At 41.2% G+C, this 14,387-nt stretch overlaps 3 protein-coding genes across 3 annotated transcripts; 2 read left to right on the forward strand and 1 right to left on the reverse strand.

Annotated features, from left to right (window-relative positions):
* Positions 1-498: 498 nt before the first annotated feature.
* LOC149266037 (disease resistance protein Roq1-like) lies at positions 499-10,356 on the forward strand. Its single transcript, XM_089429949.1, has 2 exons — positions 499-1,156; positions 9,519-10,356. The coding sequence occupies exons 1-2, from the start codon at positions 606-608 to the stop codon at positions 10,354-10,356; spliced, it is 1,389 nt and encodes a 462-aa protein (XP_089286075.1). The 5' UTR covers positions 499-605.
* LOC149266038 (uncharacterized) lies at positions 3,360-7,675 on the reverse strand. Its single transcript, XM_089429940.1, has 2 exons — positions 6,370-7,675; positions 3,360-5,428 (listed from the first exon to the last, which is right to left on the reverse strand). Exons 1-2 carry the CDS (start codon positions 6,497-6,499, stop codon positions 4,857-4,859), a joined length of 702 nt encoding a protein of 233 aa, XP_089286066.1. The 5' UTR covers positions 6,500-7,675; the 3' UTR covers positions 3,360-4,856.
* Positions 10,357-10,371: 15 nt separating the features above from the next.
* On the forward strand, positions 10,372-13,131 carry LOC149266039 (uncharacterized). The gene is made up of 3 exons (XM_089429944.1): positions 10,372-10,611; positions 10,712-11,062; positions 11,167-13,131. Exons 1-3 carry the CDS (start codon positions 10,372-10,374, stop codon positions 12,871-12,873), a joined length of 2,298 nt encoding a protein of 765 aa, XP_089286070.1. The 3' UTR covers positions 12,874-13,131.
* Positions 13,132-14,387: the final 1,256 nt, after the last annotated feature.

Raw genomic sequence — 14,387 nt, forward strand, 5'->3', positions numbered from 1 at the left:
TTTCTTACTTCACTATTGAAAACTCTTTTTTGTGTTATTAACTATATATTAAAAAATCAAATAAATTTCAATCAATTATATTAAAATTAACATCCAATAATAATATTTATGTCTGATATTGGATTTTTTACTTCTTTAGCAATCGCTTTTTGTGCTATTAACTATATATATTAAGATTAATATTAAGGAATCAAATAAAATTCAGTTAATTGTGTTTTAAGAAATCAAATAAAATTCAATGAATTGTATTATAAAAATAAACGTTTTTAGTAACTCTAACACGTCTCCACATTCCGTCGTTTCCGGTGACAAAAGTGAAAGGTAGGTGATGGTGGACCTTTTAATTATTCGGAATATTTCAATCAAGAAACTTCCCTGAATGTTCCGGAGCAAGATACTTGCGCTGATCCCCATCTTACTAGTGTTTTTTTGGGGTTATAAAATAACATTACAATACTGGTTGAGATACAGCACATCCTTTCCTTTCCACCCATAGTGCGATACGCGTTTGGCGAGCCGTCCGCTGCAGCTTCTTGCTTCCAGTTTTCAGTTATTCGTCTTATTCATTGTCTCAGCCTATCAGTCCATCCATTCATCCTTCTGCAATGGCAAACCTACCCACAGAATCGCAACAGAAGCACGATACTTCATCGTCTTCTGCCTCCACCTCTTATCCCCGATATGATGTTTTCATCAATCATCGGGGATCGGATGTTAAAAACACCTTCGCGTCCCATCTCTACCAGCGCCTTCGTGACCATGGATTGTGGGTGTTTCTTGACAAGCCTGAACTTGAGCCAGGACACGAATTCCAGTCTCAAATCGAAGCCGCTATTCGAGTGGCTTCTGTGCAAATAGCCATTTTCTCTCCTGCTTATGCGGAATCGAAATGGTGCCTCGATGAACTAGTTCTCATGGTCAAGTCCCGGGCACCTATTGTTCCGATATTTTATAATGTAGAGCCTTTCGAGGTCAGGTGGAGCGACAAAAAAGGAGTATACGCTGAAGCCCTGAAGAAACTCGAACAGAAGACAATAATCGACCCTCAAACTAATAGAGAGAAGCCACGCCACGACTCCGCTACCATTCAAGGCTGGAGAGATGCTCTTTCTCATGTCGCCGACATAAGTGGTCTCGAGCTGAAGACCTTTAATGGGTAACGTTCTACTATCTCGCGTCCGTACACATTTTTTTAGGAGGAAAACTTTTTATTAAAAGAAAAAAGTAGTATATATATAGATTGGAACATTTTTCTGTCTTTCTTCTTTGGAAAATTGCATACAGGAGACTAAAAACTAATCAACATACTTTCAAAAAAACTATATCTTATGAGATTGTATTTCTTTGTTGAACAAAAATTCAAAAGTTTATTGCTGCCTATCTAGTGGAAGAGAAATTCTATTACATTAGTGCATCCAGTAATCAAAATGAGACCCTGGCATGTCTCTCCTTATGAGTAGTTGATGCTGACAGTGTTGGTCATGACAACCTGTTCAAAAAACTGAAAAGTAAAACTTACCTGTTTCTCGATGATTGCCTCTTTTTGAAAGTAAATTAGCAGACCAGTTTTGCTCTCTGTATATGTGGTCAAAGTTTACCTGCTGGAAAGTTCTTATTACGATTTTGATGCGCTTCATCCCCTTAATAAGAATAGGCAGTCTGAACTCGTTGCGCCCCTTAAACCACTCAACTCAATAATGCCTTTCGCATTCCCAAAGATTCAATCCAGTTAATAAGAATAGGCAATCTAAACTCGTGGCGCCCCTTAACCCACTCAATAATGCCTTTCTCATCCCCAAAGATCTGAATCTCTTCAATTCCAAGTCATTTGGCAGCAATCAACACTCCCCACAGGGCTATATATAACCATTCCACGACATTTTCTAGTGCCACTTGCTCCATCAAAAAAACCAACCAGATATGTTTGCCATAGATCCCTCACTTTTGGAATCATGTACATTTTACTTCCCTTCGTCGGCCCTATCTCATTGTAGTAGGTCACCATCTTGTTAATGTCCTCATGGAGCTCCAGGCTTTTCTGATCAAATAAGATTGCATTTCTTCTCTGCCATATAGTCCAAAAGACGTATAATGGAAGCGCACGATAATCTTGCACTTTGCTCCAAGCAAACTTTAATGCGCACGATAATCTTGCACTTTGCTCCAAGCAAACTTTAATACATCTGTACATTGTCTGGAATTGTATCCTAGATACTAGTTTGTAATGGTCCAACACCCCTTCCCATAGAGGGAGACTATAAGGGCAATGAAAGAAAAGGTGGAGATTGTCTTCATCTCCCTTCATACACATAACACAGATACCTGGTCCTTGAAATCCTCGCTTCTATAGATTATGCCAAGTCAAGATTCAATTATGTATAGCCAACCAACTAAAAACTTTTATTTTATTTGAAAGGATCCATTTCTAGATAACCTGTGGTCCTTTTCTGAGTGTGCCTCCCCAAGACATCTCGTCCTCTTCATCATTTATTGAGATCCCTGCGTTCCGGAGAACTGTAATACATTCTCCATTCCTTAGAAAGTTCCTCCGGTAATTCCAATTCTTCTGCCTTATACCATGCCTGAAGGTCCATATGATGAGGCCTATGGATTAAGATCTGATTAATATAAAAGACCCCTTGAAATGAATATGATTTAGAATTTGGATACAGTGGTTACCTTTTATACCACTGATAGCATCAAGGCCGATCTTAATCATGGAGCCATCTCCCACAGTCAACCGCACATGGCACATGAGGAAATCCATCTTCTAGCAATAAGCTAGCATCGCGTCAGGTGAATTTTACCTTTCATCTCCCCATTATGGGCCCCTGTCCAAATGAAGCACCCCATAATAGAGTGGATCCTTTTAATAATTTTACAAGGCAACAAAAAAAGAGGCATCCAATAAATTGAGAGGTTATGCATAACCGATTTGAGCATAATCAAATTTTCGCCCATAGACATATATTTGTGTTTCCAGCAATCCAATTTTTGGTTAATTTTTACTACCAACCATTCCCAATCCTTATTTCTATATCCCATCGGTTTTAATCTGAAACTCAAGTAAGTGATTCCCTCTGCTACATAGTTAGAAGTCACCCCGGAAAGCCATCCAATTTTTGGTTAATTTTTACTACCAACCATTCCCAATCCTTATTTGTATATCCCATCGGTTTTAATCTGAAACTCAAGTAAGTGATTCCCTCTGCTACATAGTTAGAAGTCACCCCGGAAAGTCCACAGATCTCCTTCACCATTGTATCCTCACAACCATTATGTATTAATTTAGACTGAGACTCGTTAATTTTTACCACCAACCATTCCCAATCCTTATTTCTATATCCCATCGGTATTAATCTGAAACTCAAGTAAGTGATTCCCTCTGCTACATGGTTAGAAGTCACCCCGGGAAGTCCACAGATCTCCTTCACCATTGTATCCTCATGACCATTATGTATTAATTTAGACTTGGACTCGTTCATATAAAGACACGAAGCATCCCCAAAAGTCTTGATGATTCTCTAATATTCCGACCAAACACTGGTGTTTTTCTGCCCTCCCAATAATAAATCATCCGCGAACATTAAATGAGTTACATGCAAGTGCCTGACAACTTTAACCCCTCTAATAATACCTTTGCCCAGAGAATCACCAATTTTCCTACTCAGACTATCAATCACCAATAGGAAGAGCAATGGGGACATGGCACATCCCTGCCTCAAACCCCTGAGAAAAACTGGGAGGGAAAACCATTTATAATCAAAACGAAATTAGTGGATTTGATACACCCCATGATCCAGTGAACATTCATCCAATTCATCCCCATTTTGATAAGATCAACGTAAAAAATGCCCAATCAATGCAATTGTAGGCCTTTATCAGATCTACCTTTAAAAATTCTCAATCAATGCAATCGTAGGCCTTTATCAGATCTACCTTGAGGAGATAATAATCCTGGAGTTGACGGAATGTAGCATCTCCTGGGCAATGCCTATTGCATTATGAATATGTCTACCCTCCATAAACCCTAATTGTTCATGTGAAATAAATCTCGACAGAAAGGGTTTAATTCTACGGGCGATCAGGTTAGATATCATTTTGTAAACTTAGATATCATTTTGTAAATCGAGTTACGAAGGGAGATATGCCTATAGTCCCCAAAAGTAGATGGATTCTTCTTTTTCGGAATCAGAGAAAGAAAAGTGGCATTTATTGCCCCCGAGATGAATCCCCTCAGACTAACTTCTTCTGCCACCGCCAGCAAATCCGGAAGGATCAGGTCCTTGAAGTAGATAAAAAGCTCAACCCCTCAGCTGTCCGAATCCCCTCAGACTAACTTCTTCTGCCACCGCCAGCAAATCCCGAAGGATCAGGTCCTTGTAAGTAGATAAAAAGTTCAACCCCTCAGCTGTCCGGGCCCGGGCTTTTTTCCTTCGCACAGTCCTTTAAGGTCGCTAATAGTTCTTCGCAAGTGAAGACTTGTCCCAAAATTTCATTGTCCTCCTAAGAAATCAATGAAGAAACCAACTCGATAAATTCTGCTTGATCCCCATATTCCTGATTTTTTGCCATAAAGTGATCTCTGAAATGTGAAATGGCTGCTTGTTCCAAAGAGGATTGAGAATTCAAGATATTCCCATCAGAATCCCAAATCCTTCTGATAGAATTATGTTGCTTCCTCAGGTTAAATTGCCTATGGAAATATTTAGAATTTTTATTCCCAGCTTGGATCCAAATGGCCCTGACTTTTGTGCCTTATGTCCTCTTCCTGGGCCTGAAGAATGATGTTCCTATGACCCTCCAAAACTGCGATCTTATCACGATATAAAGCCGAGAAATATAATGGGACCAGATTAAGGTATATCAGCTCTTTCTAACTCCACTAATAGAATCTGTTCCTCCCTCCTTTTCGCTTTGATCCATCTCCGAGATTCAAATTTCAGCAACCGAGGATTAAATTTGAATGGATATGCCCACCGCCCCTCCATCCCTTTCCACCTCAGCGCTATCGGAATATGGTGCGATATATCCATTGGGATGATATAAGACTCGACTTCCACCATGTTATTAAACAGGGTCTGACTTACTAGAAAATGATCAATCCGCTTGGAGATGCCCTCCCCTCCAATTCTCCCGTTCTTCCAAGTTGGAGCCATTGTATCTGGGATTGCATCAATCAAAGCATTGGCGTCCATCATTCCTTTAAAGAAAGCAGAAAGTGGATCTTCCGTGGCCTTCGTACCCCAGATTTCTGATGGGTCCAATGTGAAATTTAAATCCCCCGCCAGTATTAATGCGGTGAGACTTAAAATCCCAGAATTAGCCACTCTATTCCAAAAGCTTTTCCGCCCATGATACAGTGCATATGTGTTTAATATTCTGATCCTATTGCTCGAACCCTTCATGTAACCTGTTAAGAGAATACCTGCACAAGTATAGAATGCGTTCAGATCAAAATGACGTGGATTCCACATCACACCCAACCCACCTGAGATACCTATCGCATTTGTTGCGCAAACAACCCAGTCAGAACAAATATTTAACATGACCTCCCAACCTCTGTCAACCCTCACCATCGTTTCCTGCAGTAGTATCATAGACGGCTGGTATAATCTAATAATACCCCTAATCGAGATGATTTTGGGGTAAGCTCCCAGCCCCAGGATGTTCAGAGAAATAATGGTCATGGGGACAACCCAAAGACGAGTATATCCCCTCTAAGTACCCGAGTACCATCAAAATCCGAGATAGAGACCGAACCAGCAGTGTAAGATGAATCGATGGAAAAACACGAATCACCAGGGATGAGAGCCGGATGAGAACTCGAAGCTGTCAATCTACAGTCAGTGACTTTCTTGTATCGAGGGTGACGTTTCTTCTGATGGGTCACGTTCTGGAAATTTGGCTTATGTCCAGAAACCTCCGAGGGCACAAAGAAAGACCGTTTGATGACAAGTGGTTCCATTTCCTCGGCATAGTCCAGAACACCGATTAGTTCCCGGTCTGGAGATAGGGACGCAACTTTCTCCACCTCCTTTTCAAGGACAGACGAAGCAGGGTTTAATAATTCTCCAGAAGGTTCAGAACCCACCTTCAAGGTCGGGGCTAACCCACTCTCGCCAGGATGGGGAGTATGGAAACAGTGATCTAGCAATAGGGAGGAATCTAAAGACCCAGCACCCGAGGATGGGGTGATCAAACCCCTGTCAACCCCAAGGGAAGAGGTAGAGACTACGACATCAACAGATGAGGCGGGACCGAGCCCATTAGACCGAGAATTTCCCGAAATATTTGTATGCGAAATATTTGATACAAGATTGTCTAAAGGTGGCTCGCTAACAAGTTCAGAGGAATAAGCCGAAATACCTGGAGAAGCCCTAGAGAGGACCTCACTTCCTTGAACTGCACATGCCGATGGACCGGAATATGAAGAGTCCCGAAGTCCATTGTGTCTGCGCCTTGAAGACGAGACCCCATGCACCGGACATGTAGCCATCAAGTGACCCGTCTGGTATAGGAGGCACCGATATGGCAAAGCCCAATAATCAATTTTCAGCCGAATCTTATAACTGCTCCACTACACATCAATTTCTGCTAACTAACCTCGCCCCAGGTCGACTTCGATAACACCCAAGCCAAGCGCTTATCCAGCTGACCAACAGAACTGTCATCCCAGAAATAAAATTTCCTAATCCTATTCCATAACTCCAGCGGTAAACCCGACAGTTTTGCCCAAATCAGATTACGTCTAGGGATCCCAGCTAGAGGGTCGAAACTGGTCTTCCACCACTGCATTAGGAGAAACCCTCTACCGTTGACCCAAGGATCCCTTAAAATCCTGTCGGCGTTCTCCAAACTCAGGGAGTGAAAGCATAAACATCCGTTCAAAAGTTGGCTTACCTTCGGTCAAGTTCGCTTACCTTCGGTCTGTATCGGGAACCATCTATCTTCCACCCATTTCTTAGGTTTTTCACCCGACATTTTCAGAGGGTGCCACCGCCCTACCAGCGCCTTATTCCTGAGCCTTTCTGTACTCTCCCATAAATCATTTTCACCCAAAACCAGAGGTGGTTGTGCTGTAATCGCCTCCAAAGGTTTATGTTTAGTTTTTGTCTCTCTAGTTCTCGTGAGAGGCAGGGATATCACACGCAACAGAACTCTCGGTGAATTGCAATATTTCTGACTCCCAGACAGAATACTGCTAATGCTGCCCGCTCCGCCCAAATAGTGATTTCGATCAAGGCTTCGGCAGTTGGTGACATCCCATCATGCATGCCAGCCAACTGTACCCCATCGCAATCCATAACCGAGAGGCGAGACACCAGTACCAACCCACCTCCCAAGGAAAGTACCGAGTGTAACGGAGGTGTCAAAAAAGAAATGGAAGGCCTTACAACAGCTAGCCACGCAAGCTTCAACTCCAATCGAGAAAAACGGACCACCTAATGAAGAGAAGATAGGTAGCATACGTCTACGCCAGATACGTCGCCACAAACCCAGTACAGAACCTATGAACTGACCTGGGATCAAAAACCCCACATAACGAAAGAGATGTTCTCAGATGGTCCTGAGAACATCTGGACCAAAAATAAACGAACTCACAACATCAAACATGATGTGAATCGAACACGTAACCTTGTAATCTGGGGTCAGATGCGCTACCATTGCGCCACGCATCCATGTTTATTAGTATGGGGAAGTCTACGAAATTAAACTGGGCGGAGTCCGCGGCGGCGCTGGGCGGAGCTTGGGGCGGGTGGCGGAGCTGGGCGGAGGAATTTCCGGCGGCCGGAGACGGAGGTTTTTCCGAGCAGTAACGGAAACCGGCCCATTCCTCCACCTAGGTACACTACTCCAATAGGTCAGAACCCCGGTCAAAGACCTTCAACGCACCACCCAAAGAGCGATCACTCCCAATCGTCCAACCCCAAGAAACACGGAATTGTCTACCGACGCAACAAAATAGCCTCGACGACCGCTTTTGTCGGAATCTCGTATTAAAATTTCAAAAAATTCAAAAAATCTGTTAGTTAGTTAGTTGGAGTGTTTGAATCGATTTATTTTATGGCGGAAAAAAATCAGCATCATCAAAAATCAATCTTCTCGGCACATTCAAAATTTTAAAATTTGACAATTATTACAAATTCCTAGGTTATTTTATGGGATTTCTAGGTTATTTTATGGGATTTTAAGACTACGCGCAAAAACACAGATTACCGAAGAAAGTCCCCTGTCCATTCAGCCAAACCCCAACGGCTACGATCCAGCTATTGAAGCTTTATCTCTGCAAATGAAGGGAAGCCCAGCCGAAACGAAGGAGGAAAAACAGATATCATGACAAAATCGGCTTCTCACAAAGGATCCAGGAGAAGTCCTACCACATGATGAAACTTAACTCCACTATGACCACACAACACCAGAAAAACTAGTAATTGAAATCATCTCCTCCGTCGATCCCCTTAATTCAATGAGCTGATCGCCCTAGACCAAGCTAATAACAAAATAATCCCATCTGTCTTTTTGTGCACTTCAGAAAGGCTGGGATCCTTTCGTATTATCTTTCTTGTTTATCTCCAAAAGTATAGTGTAATGTTGATCCTGTGATTGACGCCCTGCGACGTGCTATACGTGAGAATAAAAGCATTTAACTACGAACCTTCCAGTTCTCTCGGTCAGTTGAGGAAATCAGCAACTTGAAGGTGGTCTGAGAAATCTTGCCGAGCAAATGAATGTTGGGGATTGCTGTAAGAGATTTTTTTTTAAGTGATCCATTGGCTCCAATGAAAAGTCCATCTCAATAATTTGAATTGGACAAGCTGATTGGAAAGCGAGTCCATTTCCCTGCAGGGATTTTCTTAAATTGGGTTTCTCCCGGGTAAATATGGTGTCTCTTGATGTATGTTCTTGTTTACTTTTTCCCTACGCAATCTCCTTTCCATTCTCTTGCTGTAGTTTGAATTCAATCCATTTGAATCAGGGGAATTGTGTGTTTCCTCCTTGATGTAGTTTGAATTCAATCCATTTGAATCAGGGGAATTGTGTGTTTCCTCCCTGATGTAGTTTGAATTCAATCCATTTGAATCAGGGGAATTGTGTGTTGCCTCTTATGTTTCAGCAATGGTTACAAGGGTAAGCAGAGACATTTTGCATGTTGTTAGCATTGAGAACTAAGTTGAATGAAACCCAAAGTTCAATGTGGTCCTTCCAGTTTTGAATGAAATCTGGTATTCCTCATGTGAATAGATTATCAGATGCCCATAGCTTTGTCAAATTTTGTAGCTTTCTGAACTGTATGGAATCTCTCCACTTACTCCTGCACGATCGATGTACCTGTTTGGTAGATATAAAGAATAAAACTTCAAAAGGACCTCTGGAATGATTTGTAACGTTCATGATTTTATTACTCGCCACTCACAAGCGGAAAATAGGAATTATCCCATATGGATACAGAAATTTAGAAGTGCTGCTTGGTACTTGACACTTACCTAGGCATTTCTCATTGGTTATTCATCCAGGAACGAGGCGGAGCTTCTGGACAAAGTTGTTCAAAGCCTATTGAAAAAACTTCCAAAAACACCGCTTTTTGTGGCTAAATATCCAACTGGATTGGATGAGAAGCTACAACACTTTGAAAGTACAGTGCTAACGCAGCAGGGGCAGGAGCGTGACGTCCAGGCCAGGGTTGTCGGAATTATAGGTGTTGGTGGTATTGGGAAAACCACTTTGGTGAAACAGATCTTCAACCGTAGGTGCTCTGAGTATGATGGATCCTCTTTTTTATCTGATGTTAGTGAAACTGCAGCTAGAAAATCTCTGGTTGATTTGCAAATGAAGCTCATTAAGGACTTGACACACAGGGATATTAAAATTGAGATTGTGGACCAAGGTGTGATAATCCTTAAACGTTACCTAGCTTGTTGTAATGCAATGATAGTTTTAGATAATGTAGAGAAGGCCGATCAATTGGATGCATTCTTACCAATTAGGGATGTTCTTAGTTCCAATAGCTTGATAATAGTTACCTCTCGGGACAAGCATGCTCTCCTATGTTCAGAAATAGCAGATTCATCAATTTATAAGCTCACCGGGATGAATAGAGCACACTCCCAAGAGTTGTTCTGCTCATATGCCTTCAATCAGCCACATCCACCACCAGGATTTATACATCTGGTGGAACGGTTTGTAAGGGCCTGTGATGGATTGCCGTTGTCATTGAAAGTTACTGGGGCTCTTCTTTGTGGAAGAGATGACACATATTGGAAAGAGCTATTGAATGAATTTCACAAGATACCACCCGCGGACATACGGGAAACGCTCAAAATTAGTTATAATTCACTGGACCAAGAGTACTAGCAAATATTCTTAGATATGGCCTGCTTTTCTATAGGAGAAGATATGGATACAGCAAAAAGAATATGGGGAGCGGTGGGGCTTTCAAATTTAGAGAGCAAGTGTCTTCTGGAACTGGACAGCGAAAATCGGATAAAAATGCATGATCAAGTCAGAGATATGGGAAGATATACTGCTGAAAGATCGATACCCCATCGTCTTTGGTGTCACGCCACCAACAATAACATTGATAAGTTGTTTGAAGGATCGCTGTGGTCTGTAAGTGATTCAATCATTCCTCTTTCGTTCAAAATGTTTAAAGTTGTTTATGTTCAAGACAAAGATCTGTGTCTATTTTTTTATTTTTATGATTGAATAGGTCACAACCGAAGTTCGCGGGATTTCGACGGTTCATCGTCTAGACGGTTTCGATTATCGATTGGGTGTCCGTTCAGAAATGTCATGGTACAGAAGGCGTAGTCAGGAGCTGTTGGAAAACTGTAAGCGGGCACTGTTCAATACAGATCGTTATCATGGTTTGCTTATTCTTGCAAGTGAAGATTATTATGTAGAAGCTATATTGAGGAGGGTGCGGTCACCACATCTCATATGGCTCCGCTGGTATAAATGCCCCTATTCTTCCCTGCCTTCTTGGGTTCCCCTGGAAAATTTAAGAGTTTTAGAAGTGAGAGGAAGCAGATTGAAAACCTTGTGGCAACAGGAATCTCAGGTACGCAATTTTGCATGTTTATACTTCTTTTTTTATTTCAATCTCAGTTTTTAGATCAGAATCATCTCGAAATCTTTCTTACAGTGGAAATGTGTACATTGCAGCCGCCTCTCCAGTTGCGAGAGTTAAACATCTACTCTCCAGTTTCAGATTTTCCAAAGTCCATAGGACAACTGAAGTACCTTGAAAAGATTGTTGTGGATTATGATGGGACTGTCCAACTCAAAACTTTGCAAGAGGAATTTTGTTATATGCACTCTTTGACATACTTGGTTTTAAGACATTTCGCAAGAATGAGATCGTTGCCTGATTCCCTGGGAAAGCTAACAAATCTTCAGCACATCGTTTTGTCTTATGCTACCAGCTTGGAAATGCTGCCTGATTCCATCGGACAGCTAACAAACCTCCAGTCCATCAATTTCTCTTATTGTTCCCGCTTGGCGATGCTGCCAAATTCTTTTGGGAATTTGACTCGACTCAAACGTCTCTCTTTGAAGGAATGTAGGAATGTGACCATTTCCAAAGAGACACTTGGAAATATTACGACGCTGGAATTCTTGGATCTTTCATCTTGTTCCAAGGTGAAAGAATTGCCTCCCCAGGTCGCACATCAACGGTTCCTGGAAAAATTATATTTATTGGATGCCGAGTTAAAAGAATTGCCAAGCGATATTGGAGATCTATGCAACTTGGAGGTTCTGCATTTAGGGGACCATTTGTTGGAAGCGCTGCCATCTTCCCTCGGTTCCCTCAATGGCTTGAAGGATTTGCGGGTGAGCAATTGCCCGCGATTGAAATGCTGGCCGGATACTTTTGGACGGTTGACTCAATTGACATGGTTGAGTTTGGTTTCTTGTGGGATACAAAAGTTACCGCATGATATTCTCCTGCTGAACAATCTCGAATACTTTCGCATAGAAGATTGTCCATTGGGCGAACTTCCATTTAAAACGGCAGAACGAGAAAGAGAAACAGTAGCAGCGTTGAATAATTTGGACGACTGCAATGGCAAATGTATCTTTGGTTTGGAGAGGCTCCGGGAATTTGAACTGGTTAGAGTACAGATAAGGGAGGTAACCTTTCCTGAAAGAGTTTGCCGCAACCTTCAACGACTTCACTTGTCTGGCTGTAAGGAATTGAGGCAGATAGGAAGGCTTTGTGGTATCTATGATTGTGAAAATGTGAAGGGGCTCACCAGTCCTGAAACGTGGACATCTTTGACGGGGTTGCATGTCGATGGATGTAGCAAACTGAAGAGCATACAAGCGTTGGAACACCTCCCTAAGCTTAGAAGACTAAATGTTAGTAATTGTGATGAGATAGAAGTGTTGCCATCTCTGGAACATATTACATCTTTGTGGTCGTTGATAGTCTCTGGATGTACTAAACTGAAGACCATACAAGGGTTGGAACACCTCACAAAGCTTGAAGTACTATCTGTTGCTGAACTCGCTGAGATAGAAGAGTTGCCAGCTTTGGAAAATTTATGGTGCTTGGCGGTTATTCGATGTCCCAAGTTCAAGTGCATGCAAGGGTTCACAAAGCTTCGAGAATTATTTGTTGTAGAATGCCGTGAGATAGAAGAGCTGCGAGGTGTGGAACATTTAATGTCCTTGGAAATGCTTGAGGTAAGGCACTGTCCCAAACTCCAGTGGCGCGGGAGAGTACTGGAGCAGTTGGGCCAAAGATTGAAGGAAGGATTCAGATATGTAAAAGAAAGCAAAATGAAGAGGCTGTGGTCTGCTATTTCTGGAGCCAGAGAGTGTGACGGAGATAGGAAAACAAAAAAAGTGAAGAGCATGTCAAATTAAGGCCATGGTATATTTTAATATTTTTATGTTAAGCCTGGTTGAGTTTCTCTCTGTTTTCGTGACCTTGGTAGCAAGTGTCGGAGTATTGGGTTCATTTAGTTGTTAGATTTTAATTATGGCATGGAAGACATTGACATTGTTGAGGTTAGATGGATGGCAAAACTTCGAAGCTCACTTCCGTGGGTGTCAAATTCTGTTTTGGTGAGAGGTGTTATTCGTGTGAATAGCATTAAACAGCGTGGGTTATACACGTTAATGTTAAAGGTTGTTAGTTTTTTTTTAATAATATTAAATAATTATTATTATTTATTGTATTTTTTTTAATAATTATAATAAGTTTTTTATAATTTTAATTTAAGTATGGGAAATTATTAAAAGGATTATAGAAATTTAATTTTTATAAAATTTGTTGGAATATTCATAGTAGTATTTATAGATCAAGGGTTAAGTTTTTATCTCTAAATTAGTTATATTCATTTAATTGATTTAGTTTAAATTACTTAATAAAAAAAATGGCATATCAATACATATCATATTTAGCATGCTATTTGTTAGACCAGAGCATACATAACACACAGCGGATTTATACTCAGAGACTTAGACGACAATAGCAGAGAATAATTCAGAGACAGACAAATGGAGAAACAACAAGATTACTCAATCACAAACAGCTGAATAGATAAAACAATCATTGGAGAACAGAAATCACTTTGCATTACATAACAGACTTGGGCCTTGGCTTGCTTTCCTTGGCTAGAGAAATTACAAATTTATAGAGGCAGAAGAAAGATCTAGAATCCTGTATGTGATTCAGATGGAGATCTGGAATGATCTAGAAAGCTATGATCTACGAAGATCTAGAATCCTACGTGAATTTGGTTTCACACTTAACATTCTCCCACTTGAAGCCAAATAAGAGTCATCAAGTCACACCGCGTCCTACCATGCCTCTACATAACTCATGTTTATTTCGTGGTAGAATCTTAGTGAGCATATCAGCAGGGTCTTATCTGTATGGATCTTTTCCAAGGATAATTGTTCTTCCTCCAACACATGCTGGATCCAATGGTACCTTAAGTCAATGTGCTTGGTTTTTGAATGAAACGCTGGTTTTTTCGCCAAGTGAATGGCACTCTGACTATCACATTATAACACATACTTGTCCTGCTTTATTCCTATCTCTCCTAGGAATCGCTGCATCCACAACATCTCTTTATAAGCTTCTGTTGTAGAAAGGGCTACTATTCTTTGTAGCCTTAACACCCAAGATACTGCTGCACCTACAAATGTATACAAATAACCTGTAGTGGACTTTCTAGTATCCATATCTCCAGCCATATCTACATCTGTAAATCCTTCAAGTACAATCTCATCATGACCAAAACATAAACAATAATGACTAGTACCCTTGAGATACCTCAAAATCCATTTTACTGCTTGCTAATGTTGTTTTTCTGGATTGGCAAGGAACCTACTCACTACTCCCACTAAATATGCAATGTTTGGTCGTGTGC

This window comes from Pinus tabuliformis, chromosome 6, assembly GCF_031772625.1.
Source record: "Pinus tabuliformis cultivar Carrire ecotype Pingquan chromosome 6, CPIR1, whole genome shotgun sequence".
NCBI classification, from domain to species: domain Eukaryota; kingdom Viridiplantae; phylum Streptophyta; class Pinopsida; order Pinales; family Pinaceae; genus Pinus; species Pinus tabuliformis.